Source organism: Rhinopithecus roxellana, chromosome 5, assembly GCF_007565055.1.
Source record: "Rhinopithecus roxellana isolate Shanxi Qingling chromosome 5, ASM756505v1, whole genome shotgun sequence".
Lineage (NCBI taxonomy): Eukaryota > Metazoa > Chordata > Mammalia > Primates > Cercopithecidae > Rhinopithecus > Rhinopithecus roxellana.
In genome coordinates, this window is record NC_044553.1 from 9,158,591 (window position 1) to 9,179,022 (window position 20,432).

At 40.4% G+C, this 20,432-nt stretch overlaps 1 protein-coding gene and 1 long non-coding RNA gene across 2 annotated transcripts; both read left to right on the forward strand.

The window, feature by feature from the left end:
• The first annotated feature begins 773 nt into the window (after positions 1-773).
• Positions 774-3,859, forward strand: LOC115897718. Its single transcript, XR_004057496.1, has 3 exons — positions 774-1,232; positions 2,224-2,273; positions 3,807-3,859. It is a non-coding gene; the product is annotated as an uncharacterized LOC115897718 (long non-coding RNA).
• Positions 3,860-5,586: 1,727 nt separating this feature from the next.
• On the forward strand, positions 5,587-19,702 carry LOC115897459 (fermitin family homolog 2-like). The gene is given in 9 exon segments (XM_030930065.1): positions 5,587-5,600; positions 6,865-6,971; positions 12,770-12,876; positions 13,009-13,093; positions 13,096-13,229; positions 17,256-17,276; positions 17,820-17,944; positions 18,258-18,399; positions 19,432-19,702. Coding segments are annotated over 9 exon segments (909 nt in total). The 3' UTR covers positions 19,606-19,702.
• The last annotated feature ends 730 nt before the right edge of the window (positions 19,703-20,432 follow it).

The window sequence follows — 20,432 nt, forward strand, 5'->3', positions numbered from 1 at the left end:
AAGTGCTGGGATTACAGGCTTGAGCCACCGTGCCCGGCCCACTTGATTCTTAATATACTCTGACATTTGGGACCTGAGGACCTCAACCTCTACCTCATTTTCCATAATTTATGAACATGGACATTTCTACCATTGTAAGATCTCATTTCAGCACAATTGAAGTAGCCAGAGACTATTCATTACCAGTCACTAAACCTTAAAACACAGAAGAACATTGGTAAGTGGCCTCAGATTAGTTCACTAAATGCTCCCATGAAATGAATGTATTAAATGAATACTTCAGACATTTGGAGCACCATTTGTTGCTTTGAAAGATAACTGATTAAGATTTAAAGGTTCTGCTGACCTTTGTAGAAGACTTAAGGTTTAACATAAAAATCTATTAGATTATGAATATTGGTTCTAAGTCACTTACTGAAGTATATTTAAAATCAATAACTATTCTGTATCCCAAAATTTTCCTATCTACATATGAGTAGTCACCACTACTGACTGCTCTCTCTCCACCCCTCCCCACCCACGCGTATGTGGGTATCCATGTGCATACTCACGTACAAACATTCTTACATATGAGAATACAGAGCATTGAATCGAGGATGGGGAAAAGGTGGAGCGTTAGGTTTTGACATAGTAATGATGACTTTCTCCTGGGTAATAGGAGCAAGGTACAGCATTCAGTGTTCATCCGTTTCTACAAAAGACCTTATGCATATTCTATATGTCCATTCAATATTTCTTGATAACAGGCCCTGTTATAGACACAGGGAAGATTACAATGAAAAAAAAAAAAAGTCAAATCTCTGTTAATGTGAAATACAGTTGAGGACAGTTAACTCTCTTAAGTCTAAGGGCCCCCAAACGATGAATTCATTGGTGTGTGTCCAAAGACCCTAGGTCTTTTGTATAAATATTTATTAGCAGGTTTAGGATATTGATTTCAGGTGCCATGCCCTTTATTTCCTTTCGTTATAGTTCCCAGACGCTTCTGTCTTTTCCAATTAGGTACTGAAAAGCATTCAATATAGATTCAGATAGTAATTTCATCTTAGAGTTTTACAGTTATAGCAATTATTTTAATAAAATAATTCTGGTTTCAGTATCATATCAATAAGCTGTCAATCATGACGTCAGAGAATCATTTGAACAACAGTGACAAAGAAGTTGATGAGGTTGATGCTGCCCTTTCAGACCTGGAGATTACTTTGGAAGGGGGTAAAACGTCAACAATTTTGGTAGGATGAATCTTTTTTTAACCTACTAATTTAGCTTGAATTGATGCGTTCCATTTTGTGGATTTAGGTTCAAAGTATTTGGGGGGTGGTGGAGAGAAATATTTAATGCTTTAGAGAGAGAAATCAGATGTTAATTTTTCAGGAACTTTGAGCAAAGTGGTTTTGTTTTGAGACAGGGTCTTGCTCTGTTGCTCAGGCTGGAGTGCAGTGGTGCACACCATAGGTCACTACATCCTCAAACTCCAGGGCTCAAGCCATTTCCTGCCTCAGCCTCCTGAGTAGCTGAGACTACAAGCATGCACCACCACACCTGGCTAAATTTTTAATTTTTTTAGAGATGGGGTCTGACTGTGTTGTCTAGTCTGATCTCAAACTCCTGGCCTTAAGCAGTGCTCCTGCCACTGCTGGGAAGTTTGTTTGTTTCTAAAGTACTAATGTATTCGTCTCTAGTGCATTCAACACAGTAAGAATAGATCTAATACTCTTAATACTCTGCAAATTCTTTTACAAGTGATGAGAAGACATTTCTGCAGAGGAAAATAATCTTAAGTCATGGTAAAAATCCACTTAGTGATGTGCACATTTGAAATATTACAAAAAAAAAATAGATCTCGGGAAAATTGTGAAATGCTGGGTTTGGTTTTTAAGTATAGGGATTAGTTACTGCTGAAGAAACACTTCGGGCCTTTTACAATGTGCAGATTTATATGCAGCTACAGTTTCAGCGGTATTAAAGATAACGTATTCTTATGAGTTGTATCAATTGCCATTTTGATGAAAATTTTGTTAACCTTTTATGCTATTTGAAAATGCCTTTGTACCAAGAATATGGTCCATAAGACCATGTAATGTGATTGTGTTAAAATCTTTATCATCTGTATTTTATGTCGTTCTGTTTATTAAGTAAGCTAGTTCTTGATATCAGATACCAAACATTAGAAAGAATTTCAAATACTAAAAAAAAATAAAAAAGGATTTAACTCTCTCCTAGGGTGACATTACTTCCATTCCTGAACTTGCTGACTATATTAAAGTTTTCAAGTAAGTACAAAAAGAGGAGGGATTCCAAATATTAATGACTGTCAGTTTTATAGTCATGGTCACATTGAAACTAACTGTAAGTTTGACTAACGCATCTACTGTAAACAGATTTACCAGTTAGGTGAACACCAAATTACCGAGAGAAAATAACCACTTTTATGAAATTAAAATCACAATGCTCATTCTTTTATCAGATAAACATTTTTCTTTTAAAAAAAAGATTGTGGGCCGGGCGCGGTGGCTCAAGCCTGTAATCCCAGCACTTTGGGAGGCCGAGACGGGCGGATCACAAGGTCAGGAGATCGAGACCATCCTGGCTAACACGGTGAAACCCCGTTTCTACTAAAAAAATACAAAAAAAAACTAGCCGGGCGAGGTGGCGGGCGCCTGTAGTCCCAGCAACTCGGGAGGCTGAGGCAGGAGAATGGCGTAAACCCGGGAGGCAGAGCTTGCAGTGAGCTGAGATCCGGCCACTGCACTCCAGCCTGGGCGACAGAGCGAGACTCTGTCTCAAAAAAAAAAAAAAAAAAAAAAAAGATTGTGAAACCTAGATTGCATCATACAGATGCTGAAACGGTAATACAGTGAGTGGCACAGCCCCTCTGGGCCTCAGTTGGAAGCAGTACATAATGAACCATGTTACTGCCAGCGATTATTTCCTCGTTCACAGCACAAGATTCTGTTGAACTCTGTTCATTTGTTCATGGAACATTTTATATAAAGTTCTAGTATATCTGATCAAGATTTGTAAACACTATCCAGCTACATTCCACAGAATCAGGAGAGCTCGGCATTAAGGCAGAGAGGAGAAAAAGGAAAGGAGGTGATGTGGAAAATACTGTTTTCTACTATATAAGATAAAACTACTCTAGAATAAAACATTTACCGTAGCTGAACATACAACAGTTCAAAATATGGAACATTTCTGAGATAAGGGCATGATTTCAGATGCCACTACCCTACTCTTTCTCCTTCCCCCTTGACACATTTCTCATCTACCTGCACATTAAGGTCCTTACACACCCTCATGACTGCTCTGTCATCTTCCTTCTGTATTTGACATTGGAGTGGCAAGTTAATGTCACCATTGGAATTTACCCTGAAGAAAGCAGCACTTCCCCCACTTTCAGTCCTGCCAGGTAAACTTGCATCTTTATAGAGGCCCCAAGGCAACTCTGCAGACACCCTAACCTGCAGGTAATTACAGGATTAGGACTCTTCCAATTACTGACATTTACTTCACCTTTCTTTTCCTACCCTTCCCATGTGACCTCCTAGTTAGTGATAGATGTGATGACTACAGCTGCAGAATACTGGAACATAGGCACGCTGTTCGTGTGATCTTCTAGAGTAGATTGAGAAGGGAGCTCGATCCAGTAACAGCAGCACTGACTCTAAGACACTGACCAAGGGGGATCGATGTCAGCACGTGTAAAACTTGACCCAGACCTTAATATTGTGAAAACTTTGCTAATATAGCGTTAATAAAGTTACTTCAAAGTGATTTTGTTGTTAATTCTGTTTCATACATAGGCCAAAAAAAGCTGACTCTGAAAGGTTACAAGCATATTGGTGCACCTTCAAAGACACATTCCATTTCTTGTTATAAGAGCAAAGAAGAATCCAGTGGCACGCCAGCTCATCAGATTGAACCTCGAGGGGGTAAGGAGAGCCTGTCCACGGCTGTTGATGGTGGCATCCCCATTGGCCTAACAGTCCAATGAGCCACTTGCTGGGATAAACAGGTTTTTTTAAAAATCAATTTCTTTACTCCTTTGGGTACCTTAAAAATGTATTTAGATATGTCTTTTTTTACACTATCGTCTTTTCACAGTTTTGAAGTACTCAATTCCACATAAATATTTCGTTGTAATCTCTTTGTGCAGACACTGACCTGAAATGTATGACTCAACTTTTCTTTTTTGTTTTTTGAGAGGGAGTCTTGCTCTGTTGCCCAGGCTGGAGTGCAGTGGCACGATCTTGGCTCACTGTTACTTCTGCCTCCTGGGTTCAAGCGATTTTCGTGCCTCAAGCCTCCCCAGTAGCTGGGATTACAGGTGTGCACCACCACACCCAGCTACAAGGGTTTCATCATGTTGGCCAGTCTGGTCTCGAACACCTGGCTTCAATTGATCTTGCCCACCTTAGCCTCCCAAAAGTGCTGCGATTATAGGGTGTGAGCCACCACACCCAGCTGATTCTGCATTTCTAACTTGTCAAGGAAGCGTATGTGTCTTTCCAGCTTCAGCATTAAGGACATTTAGAGTTCCCTTATTCTGCAGGGACTGCCTCCTTGTCTGTTTTTGGATTCTGCCTTATTTTCAGCCACGTTGTAGTCATCCCTGGGCTTTTCATCTTCAACACTCCTGCTCTTCCTTCACCCTCACTGATGACAGGCTGGTCCCACTCAGGGTCCTGAACCTCTGAATTTTCCTCTGGCTCACCAGTAGGGTCCCTGACACTTTCAGAGTTTGGGCAGGTCCTTCCCTTCCTCTTCCCCTTACCCAACACCTCTTCCTCACATAGTTTTTTCTTTGCTCTCAGCCTGGCTTCTGAGGCCACTCCAGGATATTCCTCGGAGGCGTTCTAGCTGACACCTTGAGTCTCCTTGGTTTCCTCTTGTCCTGTCTTTTCAAATCCAAAAGCTATCTCAGACCAGGGGCTGGTATTTGGGTGCTCATTTCTTTCCCTCAGGGCATTTGTGGCAGGCCTGCTTTCCTACAGCCTGGCCTAAGCCTGGATGAAGGCTAAGCTATTGGCTTTGTTTTGGATTTTTGTTTTTCCTTTTCTTCAGTAAGGTCTATGAGCTACAGCTTAATTCCTATTTCATTGATTTCTTTTATTGGTTCTTTGTACTTTCTCTTTCACCTTTTTCATCTGATGATGGCTGGCTCAGCGGTAGGGCGAATTTCCTTCTCCAGATTAGTCTGGTTCTCTCTGCAGATAGATGGCATTCTGCTGCTTGTGATTTCTTGCAGAGCATTAATGAGCCTCTCACTTGGGGTATACTTTTCAATAAAATCACCTGGTTCGCTTTCAGTTTGGATACCACTTCCTCCAGAAAGCTGTATCCCCTGAGGACCACTCCTCTGTGAGCACACCACCCTTGGCCCCCTGGCATGCCTTTTGGATGATGCAGGTCAATCGGCTGGCTCCTCACTGTCTGTTCCATAGTCCTCTTACTGTATCTTCCCTTAGAGCAAAGACTAAAAAACTAAAATACACTTTCTAGACTCATTTCCAGTGAGACTTAGATCCTAGTCAGATGCATTCATGGGAGACTTGAATTAGGAATAGAGTTAAGACACAGAAAATGAAAGGAGGGAGGTATTTCTAGGCGCTGGAGCTAACACCTGCAGCCATAGCCTCCTGGTTTCCCACCTGCTTGATAATAGCAAAGGTTGCACCACCCTTGGAAGCCAGTTCAGAGTTATTCCTAGTGGCCCAGCCCATCTCTTCTTTGGGTACATTTGTACATATACATGTTTTTGTAGGTAAGGCAGTATATGCCTTTCTAACTCGAAGTACTCAGATGTGGACAACAGCACCAAGGAAAAGGGCTTCAGACTGATTTCACAAAAATGACTCCCAAAACAATTTCATTTAACACTTAAAACACAGACGTGCTTTTCCTGATTCATATTTCTAAATTGTACTTGGTACCGTCATGTATCATTTAACAGTAGAGATACATTCTGAGAAATGTGTCACCAGGCAATTTTGTCATTGTGTGAGTATTATGGAGTATGTGTACTTACACAAACCAAGATGGTATAGCCGACTGCACACCTACGCTGTAGGGTATAGCCAACTGCATACCTAGGCTGTATGGTATAGCTGATTGCTCCTAGGCTACAACCTGTATAGCATTTTACTGTACTGAATACTGTAGACAACTGTAACACAGTAGTATTTGTTATCTAAACGTATCTAAATCTAGAAAAGGTACAACTTGGGGGGACACGGTGGCTCATGCCTGTAATCCCAGCACTTTGGGAGGCCGAGGCTGGCGATCACCTGAGGTCGGAAGCTGGAGACCAACCTGACCAACATGGAGAAACCCCATCTCTACTAAAAATACAAAATTTAGCCAGGCATGGTGGCACATGCCAGTAATCCCAGCTACTTGGGAGGCTGAGGCAGGAGAATCGCTTGAACCCGGGAGGCGGAGGTTGCAGTGAGCCGAGATCACGCCATTGCACTCCTGCCTAGGCAACAAGAGTGAAACTCTGTTTCAAAAAAAAAAAATGGTACACTTGTATAGAGCAGTTTCCATGAATGGAGCTTGCAGGACTGGAAGTTGCTCTGGGTGTGAGTGGGTGGTGAGTGAATGTGAAGGCCTAGGACATTACTATACACTACTGCAGACTTTATAAATACTGTATACTTAGGATGCATGAAATTTATTTTAAAACTTCAGTAATTTTCTTTCTTCAAACCTTTGCTTACTGTAACTTTATAAACAACTTTTAACGTCTTGACCCTTTTCTAATGACACTTAGCTTAAACATTGTACAGCTATACAAAAATATTTTCTTTATATTCTTAACCTTTTGTTAGCTTAAATCACAGGCACACACATTAGCCTAGACCTCCATGAGATCCGGTTCATCAGTATCACTGTCTTTTACCTCCACATCCTGTCTCACTGGAAGGTCTTCAGGGGGAGTAACAAGCATGGAGCTGTCATTTCCTCTGGTAACAATGCCTTCTTCTGGAATCCCCTGTTTAACAGTTAACTTTTTTATTTAAGTAGAAGTACATTGTAAAATAATGATAAAAAGAATAGTATAGTAAATACATAAACCAGTAACGCAGTCATTTATCATTATCAGGTATTATGTACTATTTGTAATTGTACATGCTGCATTTTTCTGTGACTGGCAGCAGAATAGGTTTGTTTACACAGATGTGAGCTATGATATTATGACAGCTACAGTGTCACTAGGCAGTAGGAATTTTTCAGTTCCATTATAGTCTTACGAAGGCACTGTCGCTGTCATATATGCAGTTTGTTGTTTACTGAAATGCTTTTATGCAGTGTGTGACTGTATATCGTACATTAGGATAGATTTACTGTATTTCAACACAGTGTTGAAATCTGTACCCTAGTACGTGAGCTCTGCCTGGTAGTCACTTAAACTGTTGCTTTTAAAGTTACACAGGGCGGGCGCGGTGGCTCACGCCTGTAATCCCAGCACTTTGGGAGGCCGAGGGGGATGGATCACGAGGTCAGGAGATCGAGCCCATCCTGGCTAACGCGGTGAAACCCCGTCTCTACTAAAAATACAAAAAAATTAGCTGGGCCTGGTGACATGCGCCTGTAGTCCCCGCTACTCCGGAGGCTGAGGCAAGAGAACGGGCGTGAACCCAGGAGGTGGAACTTGCAGTGAGCCGAGATCGCGCCACTGCACTCCAGGCTGGGCAACAGCGCAAGACTCCAACTCAAAAAAAAATAAAAAATAAAGTTACACAAATTAAAAAAAGAATAGAAAAACTCATTCCTGAGTAGAGAATTGCTGTTCCCACATGTTGGAATTCTGTAATTTACCTGAAATTCTTAATTAGGCTCACTGCCTTCCTCCCTCAGTCACGGGCATTTCACTTTTGGGTGTCTGTCATTCTTTGCTGCCCTCAGGATCCACTGCAGCCTTCTCCTGCTTCCCTCTTCAGCGGCCCAGGACCAGCATAAATGATCCACTGTTGACTTTGAGACTAGATCTGTCTTCTGGCCCCTGTTCTCACTGTCTCTCATCTTAACCTTCTTTCTGTGTAACTGAGAGATCAAGTCCTGGCATGGAATTAATAAGTTTATAAGTTGTTCTGTTTTCATCCCGCTGTTCCCAAGTCCTCTGAAAGGACTCATCACACTGATGATCACAGGCACCACACTGATAACACCTTGACCAAGAATCAAATGGCCTAGATGCTGCTCTTCCACTAAACAAGCCCTGTGATTTTTGTTGTTTCATTTTTTGAGACTGTGTTGTACATGCTTATCTCCAACTCTTGGGCTCAAGTGATCCTTCCACCTCAGCCTCCCGAGTAGCTGACACTGCAGGTGTACACCACTACACCTGGTTGAGATCTGTGATTTTGGAAAGATAGGACATCTGGGCCTATAGTGTCTTCTTCTGAGAAATGAGAGTGTTAGACTGGATGCCAAGGCTTCATAGAGATCTAAAATGCAAAGTTCTAAAAATTCATTTCAGCTAATACTAAGTGAACTCCTGTGCCACAAACTACTGGGTAGTAGAGATACAAGGGAGAACCACTTACAGTCCCAATCCTCAAGATGGTTTAGAGCATGTTTGGGGAGATAAATTGCAATTGGGGTAATAAATAGTACTTTGGAAAGTAAGGAAAGGAGCAAGGGGTAAGGGTGCTCTATAACTTAACCTTCAGTGAGGATGGAGAGACCTCATTGGGGATAGAGAGCCAGGCACAGTGGCACATTCCTGTAATTCCAGCTACTCAGGAGGCTGAGGTGGGAGCATCACTTGAGCCCAAGAGTTAAAGACCAACCTGGGCAACATAGCCAGACCCCATCTCAAAAAAACAAAGCCTAAAGAAAAGCACCAGCAACTGCAGAGAGTTTTGTGCTGCTGGAATATAGAATTTAAGGGAAAGGATGAATACTTCCTTAATAGCTGTTGAATGTGATTCCTACTAACATGAGAGATAGTCGCAGAAGAATCTGGCAGACATTAGATGATAAAAATGGTAAGGAGATTGTTTTTTGAACTAGCAGCAGTGACATGTCACTGAAAGAATATTAACCACAAAATGACAAGATCCATATTTATACCAGTTATGGTGCAGAGGAGTCATTTTAGAGAGATGATAGTAATCCAAATTAAGGTAATCAACATGAGATGAGAAAAGGGGCAGACTGAATAGATACTGAGGAAGTTTGGTCAATAGTCTGGGTGATTTATTTGGGAGGAGGTTGAAGTGGGGTCATTTTTCTGACTTGTGCATTGAGTGGATAGTGTGATACTGAGATAAGAATGTAGAAGAGCGAGCTGGGTTGGGGAAGAAAGATGAGTTAATGTGGGGGTATTTTGAATTTGAGGTGCCTATGGGATATCTGTTTGCAGCTAGCCTGTAGACATTGGGTTGGGGAAAGATGCACATGCTCCAGATGCTGATAGGGTAGCAGTTCGCAGTAATGGTAAGTGCAGCCACTGGAATGGTGGTCTGTAAATGTGAGAAGACAAGATGAAGAACAGAACCCTGCAGATCACCCATGTTTAAGAGACAGGGCAGGTTAGAAGAACGGGACCTTGCAAAGGAAACAAAAAAAACGCATAGGAAGACTGTGGCAATGAGGTATGATGAAAGCTAACATAAAAGTCATTTCAAAAGGACAGAGTAGTCAACAGTGTCCAATACTGTAGTAAAGTAAGGTAGTTAGGCCAGCATAGCATCTAGCCATGTGGTTCGTGACCTTGATAAGAACAAACTGAGTAGACTTCAGTGGTTTATTGAGTATGGAGCCGAAGTACAGTCATTGAGAAGTAGATAAGAGATGGGCACGGTGGCTCATGCTGGTAATCTCAACATTTTGGGAGGCCAAGGCCAGTGGTGGATTGCTTGAGACCAGGAGTTTGAGAACAGCCTGGGCAACATGGTGAAACCCTATCTCTATTGAAAAAAGACAGAGAGGAGACAAAGCTTTTTAATGAACCTTATCTGTGACAAGGAAGGGGGAAAGAGGTAACAGAAAAGGGAGGTATGTTGTGGTATAAGATGGGAGAGATTCGAGGAAATTAAATGCTGATGGAGATGTGGCAGTAGAAAGAAGGAAATCTAGTGTCTGAGAGAGAGGATCTCAGTGGTAGAGCGGGGTTCCTGGGATGGTAATGAACTCAGCCCACTTGGATAGGAAAGCTGGAGGATGACAGATGCCTCTCGCACTGTGTGGAAGCAAGGACAGCTAAGTTTATCTTCTAGGATGGCAGGAAATGGATGGACTTAACTTCTGGTGGCTTTCATTTTCTTGGAGACATAAGAGGTGGAGTTGTCCCTTGAGACTAAGTGACACTGTTGGATGTCTGAGAAGATTTGAAGTAGGCATTGTTGAAAATGTCTGTATAAGCACAGAAGGATGCAAGCATAAAGGGCCCAGTTGAGGTTGGTATCCATGAATCTCTAGTGAAACCTTTTTTACTTCTTCCCATCTTGCAGTGCTAAGCAGCCTGAGTGTAGGCAAGGAAAAGATAGAGGGATTTATTTACCTAGGGGGCAGATTTTACTAGGAGAATGTATAATGTGAAGACAGTGAGTCTCGGCAGTTGGAGTGGATGTCCAGTGAATGTGGTCCATGCTGGATTGGGAAGGAGGGAGCTGTTGCTTCCTTCTGTTGCTGTTGGGGAGAAGTAGAGAGGTTGCAGGATAGGGTTCCTCAAAGAGTTTGATAAGAGTTAGGATTGGCCGGGCGTGGTGGCTCAAGCCTGTAATCCCAGCACTTTGGGAGGCCGAGACAGGTGGATCACAAGGTCAGGAGATCGAGACCATCCTGGCTAACACAGTGAAACCCTGTCTCTACTAAAAATACAAAAAACTAGCCGGGTGAGGTGGCGGGCGCCTGTAGTCCCAGCTACCCAGGAGGCTGAGGCAGGAGAATGGCATGAACCTGGGAGGCGGAGCTTGCAGTGAGCTGAGATCTGGCCACTGCACTCCAGCCTGGGTGACAGAGCCAGACTCCATCTCAAAAAAAAAAAAAAAAAGAGTTAGGATTAGAGATTGTGATCAGAATCGGCTGTTTGCATTACACCTTTCAGAAGTACACTAATTGGGTAACTGAGGAAGTCCAGTGGTTGCCGTGGAAGTAGGTAGCTGAGGTGGCATGGAATGGGTGTTTGTTTGAGATGTGGCCCAGTGTATGCCTCTGAGCCTACACTAGTGGCTGAGTTACCACCCACTTTCTCTCTCCCTGTTTAGTTTTCTTGTTTTTTTAAAAGAGGCCTAATTATTATGGAATTGTATACTGTAAATCCTCTTGAATTATTAATGATACTTGTGCAAAAGATTGTGTACTTTCAAACAACTGTTTCAACTTTGTACATTTAACAGTTTGTCACACACGTTCTCATCATTCTAAAGCCTGTATAAAGGAGATACAAAAGAAGACATTTGTGTGTAGTAAATATTTTAAAAAGAAAACAAAGGGCAGGAGGGAATCCACCAAATTCATGGTACGAGTTGCTAGGGAGGAGAACGAAGAGGACCTCTCCTTTATTTAAAGTGTTTTTATTTAATACTAAAATATTTATGTAGAGGGGAAAATGACAATTTTAACGTTTGTTCTTTTGGATATGGAGTGTGTATGATCTTCTTATGTTCTGTGCCAAGAGGAATTGAAAAGGCAAGCCCTACTAACAGTTTAAAATTTTCCTCATCAAGCCTATTGCATGATCATATGACACTGTGCTTTGTTCATGTCATTCTCAGACAATTGGAATAAACTTTAGGAAGCTTCGACATGTGTATTATCTTATTTATCCTTAATCATCCCTGTGAGGTAGAGTTCAAGGTCAGGAAATGTAGACTTAGATAAGTTAAATGGCCCATAATTATTAATAAGTGACAAAGAAAAGTCTGGAACCCACATCTCTCTGCAGAGCTCTACTTTGCTGTATTTGTTACACTGTTACTACTTGTTTATGCCCGCTGTTATGCCATTATCTAACACCTAGTTCAGTAAATCTGCATTGCCTTCTGTAAAGCCTCCTACAAAGTGAATTCTGAATAGAGTTTTTGTTTGTTTATTTGTTTAAGAGACACAGTTTTGCTTTTGTTGCCCAGGCTGGAGTGCAACGGCGCGATCTCAGCTCACTGCAACCTCCACCTGCTGGGTTCAAGCGATTCTTCTGCTTCAGCCTCCCAAGTAGCTCTGATTACAGATGTCCACCGCCATGCCTGGCTAATTTTTTGTTTGTTTGTTTTTGTTTTGTTTTGTTTGAGACGGAGTCTCGCTCTGTCGCCCAGGCTGGAGTGCAGTGGCACATCTCTGCTCACTGCGAGCTCCGTCTCCCAGGTTCACGCCATTCTGCCTCAGCCTCCCGAGTAGCTGGGACTACAGGTGCCCACTGCCATGCCCGGCTAATTTTTTTGTATTTTCAGTAGAGATGGGGTTTCATCGTGTGTTAGCCAGGATGGTCTCCATCTCCTGACCTCAGCCATTTTTTATACTCAGTAGAGACATGGTTTCACCATTTGGTCAGCTGGTCTCAAACTCCTGACCTCAGGTGATCCACGCACCTCGGCCTCCCAAAGTGCTGGGATTACAGGCTTGAGCCACCATGCCTGGCTTATTTTCATTCCAGCTTCCCAAGTAAATGTGTATTACCTTCTGCAGCAGATGCCTTCATAAAATACTATGGCAAAATCCAACATGTTAAGATGCCACAAAATGAGAGCTGCTTATATTGACTTGAGACTTCTTAAAAGTAAATTTAGCCATTTTGATAATTAAAAATTTTTTGTTACAGGATGTGAAGTTACCCCAGATGTAAACATTTCGGGCCAAAAATTTAACATTAAACTCCTGATTCCAGTTGCAGAGGGCATGAATGAAATCTGGCTTCGTTGTGACAATGTAAGTCTTTCAGTTAAAAATACACTTCAATTTTCTTGGATTTCTAAATGAGTTGACCAGTCATCCTTATATTTTATACTTGAAAGACCCGTCTCGTGATACATTGCACACATCAGTATTTCTTTTCTCCAGGAAAAACAGTATGCACATTGGATGGCAGCCTGCAGATTAGCCTCCAAAGGCAAGACCATGGCGGACAGTTCTTACAACTTAGAAGTTCAAATATTCTTTCCTTTCTGAAGATGCAGCATTTAAACCCAGATCCTCAGTTAATACCAGAGCAGATCACGACTGATATAAATCCTGAATGTTTGGTGTCTCCCCGCTATCTAAAAAAGTATAAGAACAAGCAGGTACTTGCTTCATTTTACTTCATCTACTGTTTTCTGCTGGTTTGTTCTTATAATTTTATACATAACCTTGTTTTCCCCTCTTAAACAAAACTTTTTAGTCTTAATTTTATGTCAGGTGGTTAGAATATAAAATAGAGTAAGAGTATCCCTAATCTGAACCTCTGAAATCCTCCAAAATCTGAAACTTTTTGAGTGCCAACATGACTCTCAAATGCTCATTGGCACATTTTGGATTTCAGATTTGGGATCCTCAGCCGGTAAGTGTAATGCAAATATTCCAAAATCCAAAAAAATCTGAAACCCAGAACACTTCTGCTCCCAAGAATTTTGGATAATGGATACTCAACCTGTAGGAAATAAAGTCACCTTTAGTCAAGTTTAAATTGGTCATTTAAAACAAATCTTTATCATTTTAATAGAACAGATAAGGAGGCAGAATAGTTGAGAACTTACTCTAAGCAACTTGCAGAAATCATTCTGTTAACATGATGATGTTCTTTCAGACATTTTAAGGAATTGAATATGGTCTCAGTGCTTTGTGTTCCTTTATTTAATTTTATTCCTTATATAATTAAGTCAATGTGCCGTAAAGTGCAGCCAGCATTTCCCAACAAAATTCATAATACCAGCTGTTGTTGAAATTGGCTTTTCCAACTTTAGAATGAAACTTGACAATGAGTACATTTTTAGCTGTGTCTTTTCTTAACATTATCAGTCAGAACCTAACCAAAATTTTATACATAGTTACACAGTTTGGTAAATTTTCATTGAAATTTGCTTTTGTCCACTCTGTTTAGAATTCTTTTCTTTGGAAATTAATACCATAAAAGGGTTGCTACTTAGGAAAACGGTTCTTTGGTACAACATAAGAAGTCCTTTACAGGGGAATTTCACTTGGGATAGGCCCTGATATTCTCTGCACCCAACATCATGCCATAAAAGGAAAAGGCTTCAGTTTGGGGGTAGGGGGGATGAAGACCTTTAAAATAAATATTTCATTTTTATCTAATTGTGCTTTAATCTTTGTTAAGGAATAATTTTAAAACATACTAAAAAGGCTCAATGAAATGCCCAGAACACTTATTAATTCCTTAACTTTAAATATAATATTGATTATATGGGTCTGAAATTATTTCTACCTAAATGTTCAGAGGTTTTAATCACAAAGTATTTGTCTTTAAGTCTCAGAGGTTGTGTAAGCCTAGAAATTGTTTATCCCATGGTCATATGATGTGGGAGTAGTAAGGAATGGAGGAAATGCTGCCCTGGGGAACTGTGTGGAATGTAGATTGTAAGTTAAAAAGGGAAAGTAAAGTAAGTGCTAATTTCATTTTTCATATTCGTAGTTATTTCATTTTAAAATTATTTATACAGAATCTTGTTTCTAAAAGTGAATATATTTGCCTTCAAAGGCAATAAGTAATTTCAAACCTGACCAGTTTTATCATTTCACAGTAAGGCATCAGGGAGATAGACGAGCTTAAACGAGAACTGCCACACGTTGCTTTCACTGTCAACTCTTTGTTTTCTCAGAAGCCTTTTAAATGATAGTTCTTTTTTTTTTTTTTTTTTTTTTTTTTTTTTTTTTTTTTTTTTTTTTTGAGACGGAGTCTTGCTCTGCCTCCCAGGCTGGAGTGCAGTGGCCGACTCTCAGCTCACTGCAAGCTCCGCCTCCCGGGTTCACGCCATTCTCCTATCTCAGCCTCCCGAGTAGCTGGGACTACAGGCGCCCGCCTCGTCGCCCGGCTAGTTTTTTGTATTTTTTAGTAGAGACGGGGTTTCACCGTATTAGCCAGGATGGTCTCGATCTCCTGACCTCGTGATCCGCCTGTCTCGGCCTCCCAAAGTGCTGGGATTACAGGCTTGAGCCACCGCGCCCGGCCGAAATGATAGTTCTTGACTAGAAACTATCAACTGAAAATTCTCCTGAGAACAAAGATGAGGATTCATCTTTAACTGACAGGAGGACAGTTTGTGTGTGGTCCATGGTTAAAGATCCTTCTGGCCTTGCCTTTCATATTGCCATCTAATCAAATGCACATTTTTAACCCTCCTTTCTCTCACCAGAGTGATAGGTTAGGTTTTTGGTGTGTATTTTGTTATTTTTGAGGCAGAGTCTTTCTCTGTCTCCCAGGCTGGAGTGCGGTGGCACCATCATAGCTCAAGCGCACTGCAGCCTCCATCTTCCAGGCTGAAGCAATCCTCCTACCTTAGCCTCCCTAGTAACTAGAACCACAGGCACACACTGCCACTCCAGGCTAATTTTTGTATTTTTTGTAGAGACGAGCTCTCACTGTGTTGCTTAGGCTGGTCTCAAACTCTTTTTTTTTTTTTTTGAGGCGGAGTCTCACTCTGTCGCCCAGGCTGGAGTGCAGTGGCCGGATCTCAGCTCAGTGCAAGCTCCGCCTCCCGGGTTTACGCCATTCTCCTGCCTCAGCCTCCCGAGTAGCTGGGACTACAGGCGCCCGCCACCTCGCCAGGCTAGTTTTTTGTATTTTTTTAGTAGAGATGGGCTTTCACCGTGTTAGCCAGGATGGTCTCGATCTCCTGACCTCGTGATCCGCCCGTCTCGGCCTCCCAAAGTGCTGGGATTACAGGCTTGAGCCACCGCGCCCCGCCGATCTCAAACTCTTGAGCTCAAGTGATCCACCTGCCTTGGCCTCCCAAAGCACTGGATTACAGGCGTGAGCCACCACACTTTGCTGGAATAGACTTACAAATTGTTGGCCAGGCACAGTGGCTCACACCTGTAATCCCAGCACTTTGAGAGGCTGAGGCGGGCGGATCACTTGAGGTCAAGAGTTTGAGACCAGCCTGGCCAACATGGTGAAACTTCATCTCTACTAAAAATACAAAAATTAGCCAAGCATGGTGGCGTGCACGCCTATAATGCCAGCTACTGGGGAGGCTGAGGCAGGAGAATTGCCTGTACCTGGGAGGTGGAGGTTGCAGTGAGACATCACACTCCAGCCTGGGCAACAAGAGTGAAACTCTGTCTCAGGGAAAAAAAAGAAAATTGTTTCCCGATATTACTGCCCTGGCGCCTAGTAAGTAGTGATCCTCAGAAGCTTAGTTGCTACTGTGTGTCAGGCACTACACTGGTCACACTGGACGTAGTGAGTGCTCAGTAATTATTAAGCTATATATTTTAGTTGCATTCTGGAGTCTGTAGGAAGATGTGCAGGCCACAAGGACATTCTTACCTTCCAGGGCATATCGACTGGTAGTTTTCTTTTGGGTCTATCAAAATAACCTGTTGTATTTAACCTACTTTAATTCTCTTCAATTATACATATATTAACTAAATATTCTATGGGTATTTTTAAACAAATACGACTCTCAAACTGGCTTTTAAATTTTGAAGAATTATTCTATATGTTGATTTATGTTCATCTAAATGGAAATGACTAATGCCATAAAGCCGAAATTCCTCATGTAGTATACGGCATCTCTTTATTTTCCCTTCCAGGAAAAAGGATGCAAAAAACACATGGTAACTGAGGGGTTTGCTTTTCTTGTGTAAAAAAAGAAACAGATGGGCACTGCACTTATTTTATGCCTTCAAATTCTTATTTCTGAAAAGCAGTGCATGGATCATATTATCTGACTAAATCTGAGAAAACTTTAAAGGCTTTTGAATACTTTTATTTTGCTACTAAAATAATTGGCTTTATCCTAACCAGTGAGAACTGGGTACATGATGTAGGGGAAAGAAATATTGGCTCTTTTTATTTTCTCCCTACAAATTTCTACCCTTAGGTTCTTTAGTAACATTTAACATTCTAAAATAATGTGGAGTGTTTCTCAGTGTTCTAAATGGAAAGTAATTGCTGCTTCCTCATTTTCATTTTTCATTCTTGCATTTACTTTGCTTGGTTTCTACCTAAAGTAGTTTTTTGCATGACTTTTGGCTGGAATTTTGGTTTGCAGGTGACCGCAACTTTTTCTTTGCTTCATTACCATTTTTTCTGATTGCCTTTTTTTTCTTTCTGCTTCCTTTTTCTTTCCTCGCATTGCCATCTACAGCCAGGCTATGTAAGAGATTTGGTAAGTTCTCCATATTTACCAAAAAAGAAAAAGAAGAATAAATAAAAATTCATAGCCACAACCTTCCCTGATGGAATTTACTCCTGTAGTGAAATTTAAAATAAAAATGATTACGGTGATTTCAAGTACCTTAAAGCTGCTAACAGATAATCCTGCTAGAAACTTGTATTCCAGGTATTCATTCTGATTATAGACATAGTGCTAAATTTAATTAAAACTCATCTATATGTGGATTAGAATGTGCTGTTCTATAATAGTAGTACCATTATCTGTATGCATTTGAAATATGTCTCAAGTGTGGCAACTGTGTACTCCTAATAGTACTTTTTGTTGATATGTGAAAACTGAAATTGACTTATTTTGAAAAATCATTATATAATACATTATTAAAATTTCCAAATGTAGCTTCAGATATTTTGATTTCAACTCTTACAATGTGATTTTGGGGTACAGGGTGTGTAATTCAATCTTTTGATCTTTTGTCTCGATTGTCCCATGAGAGAATAATGTTCAATGGTAAAGGTGATGTTTAATCATGTTTAGATAACAGCGAGAATCTTGGAGGCCCATCAGAATGTAGCTCAGATGAGTCTAATTGAAGCCAAGATGAGATTTATTCAAGCTTGGCAGTCATTACCTGAATTTGGCATCACACACTTCATTGCAAGGTCAGTGGTTCTAAGCATCTATGTGTAAACCTTAATCTGCATTTTTGCTTAATCTGTTATGTAATTAGATATTAAACATTTAAAGCATACCTGTGTAGACCCATTAACTCATATTACAGTAGAATTCAAAGACTGTTAGAATGTATTTTGTAAGCTTTTAATTTCTACATTAAAAATTCAAGATAATTGTGTTTGTTTTACTACTAAGGGAATAGCACTCTTTTAGGGTTAGAGAACACTTACCTTGAAGAAAAGCAGTCCAACATGTTCCCCCACAACATGTTTGTAACTGTTCTTTTCTTAAATGTTATAGGTTCCAAGGGGGCAAAAAAGAAGAACTTATTGGAATTGCATACAACAGACTGATTCGGATGGATGCCAGCACCGGAGATGCAATTAAAACATGGCGTTTCAGCAACATGAAACAGTGGAATGTCAACTGGGAAATCAAAATGGTAAACTCGTCACAATGTTACTTGAATATAGTCCTTCTGATACAAATTAGCACATTAGGAATAAAAAGGCCTATAAATTCTGATGATTGTTTGTACCACCACCTCTTAAAATACAGACATACCATAGTTGACTATTCATTTCTCACTTAAATTTGCCTATTTCATAATTAGCCCAGTTACTAAAATTCTAAGCATATAATTTGCTTAGAATGTTACCTTTTTTGTCTTTCTGTAATGGATAAAGCCCTTCTACTCTGAAATAGCAACTACTATTTGTTGAATGCCTACCCTGTGCCAGACATAGAGGCTTGCATTAGTACCCCATCTTGAAACCTCATCACAGCCTTTTAAGGTAGTTGGATTACCGTACGTTACAAATGAAGACACTGCAATATAGAGGCCTGAGGGCCACCATTGTCTATGACCACGCACAAAGTAACTACAGAGTCATTTCAAACTCAGGTGATTTAGGCTTAAAAACCCGGCACATTTACCACTGTACATGATGTTGCCCCTGGTCTTGGAGTACATGAATATCATTTAAATTGAACTATCTTTTACTAATAAGTCATTTGGTTTAGGATCATATTGGATTTATTGTATCAATTCCTGTTACTTCAAAGAATCTTATATTTCTGAAATATTCAAACGTGATACCTAAATTTGAAATATCTGAAGCAAATATTAAAACACAGGAAGTAGGCTTTCCTCCAGGACTTGAAGAGAGGCATTCTCATTGATTGAATCGCCAGAGACCGTTTGAGAACTGAATGACCTAAACCCTTGCATTCCTAGTCTTCCTTTTCAGAACATGAAAACTTAAAAAAGGGTAGGGGAAGGGCAATAAACTTAGCTGCTTCTTTGGGACTTAAAGGCATTATTAGTTTAGGTTTTAAACAGACTAACTGAGGATCAACAAGTGTTTTGTGATGGGACAGGCTTTAAGTAGCGCAGTAGTTGAGTGAGTAGTTTTGTGTGGACCCCGCGACCTGGCATTCGGGACAGCACTGATGATTCTTGTCTTTGTTCCAGGTCACCGTAGAGTTTGCAGATGAAGTACGATTGTCCTTCATTTGTACTGAAGTAGATTGCAAAGTGGTTCATGAATTCATTGGTGGCTACATATTTCTCTCAACACGTGCAAAAGACCAAAATGAGAGTTTAGATGAAGAGATGTTCTACAAACTTACCAGTGGTTGGGTGTGAATAGAAATAATGTTTAATGAAACTCCACGGCCATAACAATATTTAACTTTAAAAGCTGTTTGTTATATGCTGCTTAATAAAGTAAGCTTGAAATTTATCATTTTATCATGAAAACTTCTTTGCCTTACCAGACCAGTTAATATGTGCACTAAACAAGCACGACTATTAATCTATCAGGATATAATAAACTTGAATTTGGCACACATTCCTTAGGGCCATGAATTGAAAATTGAAATAGTGGGCAAATCAGGAACAAACCATCACTGATTTAAGCTGTAAGAAACAAGCCATCTATTTTAAAGCTATCCAGGCCTTAACCTATATGAACTCTATTTATCATGTCTAATGCATGTGTTTTAATGTATGTTTAATTTGATACCATGTTTTAAAATACCCTACTTCTGGTAGCCATTTAATTCCTTCCCCCCACCCCCAAATAAATCAGGCTTGCAGGAGGCCTGATGTTTAATAATGTCATTGTGTTTGACCTTGAAGGAAAATGCTATTAGTCTGTCGTGCTTGATTTGTTTTTGTCCTTGAATAAGCATGTTATGTATATTGTCTTGTGTTTTTATTTTTACACCATATTGTATTACACTTTTAGTATTCACCAGCATAATCACTGTCTGCCTAAAATATGCAACTCTTTGCATTACAATATGAAGTAAAGTTCTATGAAGTATGCATTTTGTGTAACTAATGTACAAACACAAATTTTATAAAATTGTACAGTTTTTTAAAAACTACTCACAACTAGCAAATGGCTTAAATGTAGCATCTCTGCATTAATTAAATGCCTTTAAGAGATATAATTAATGTGCAGTTTT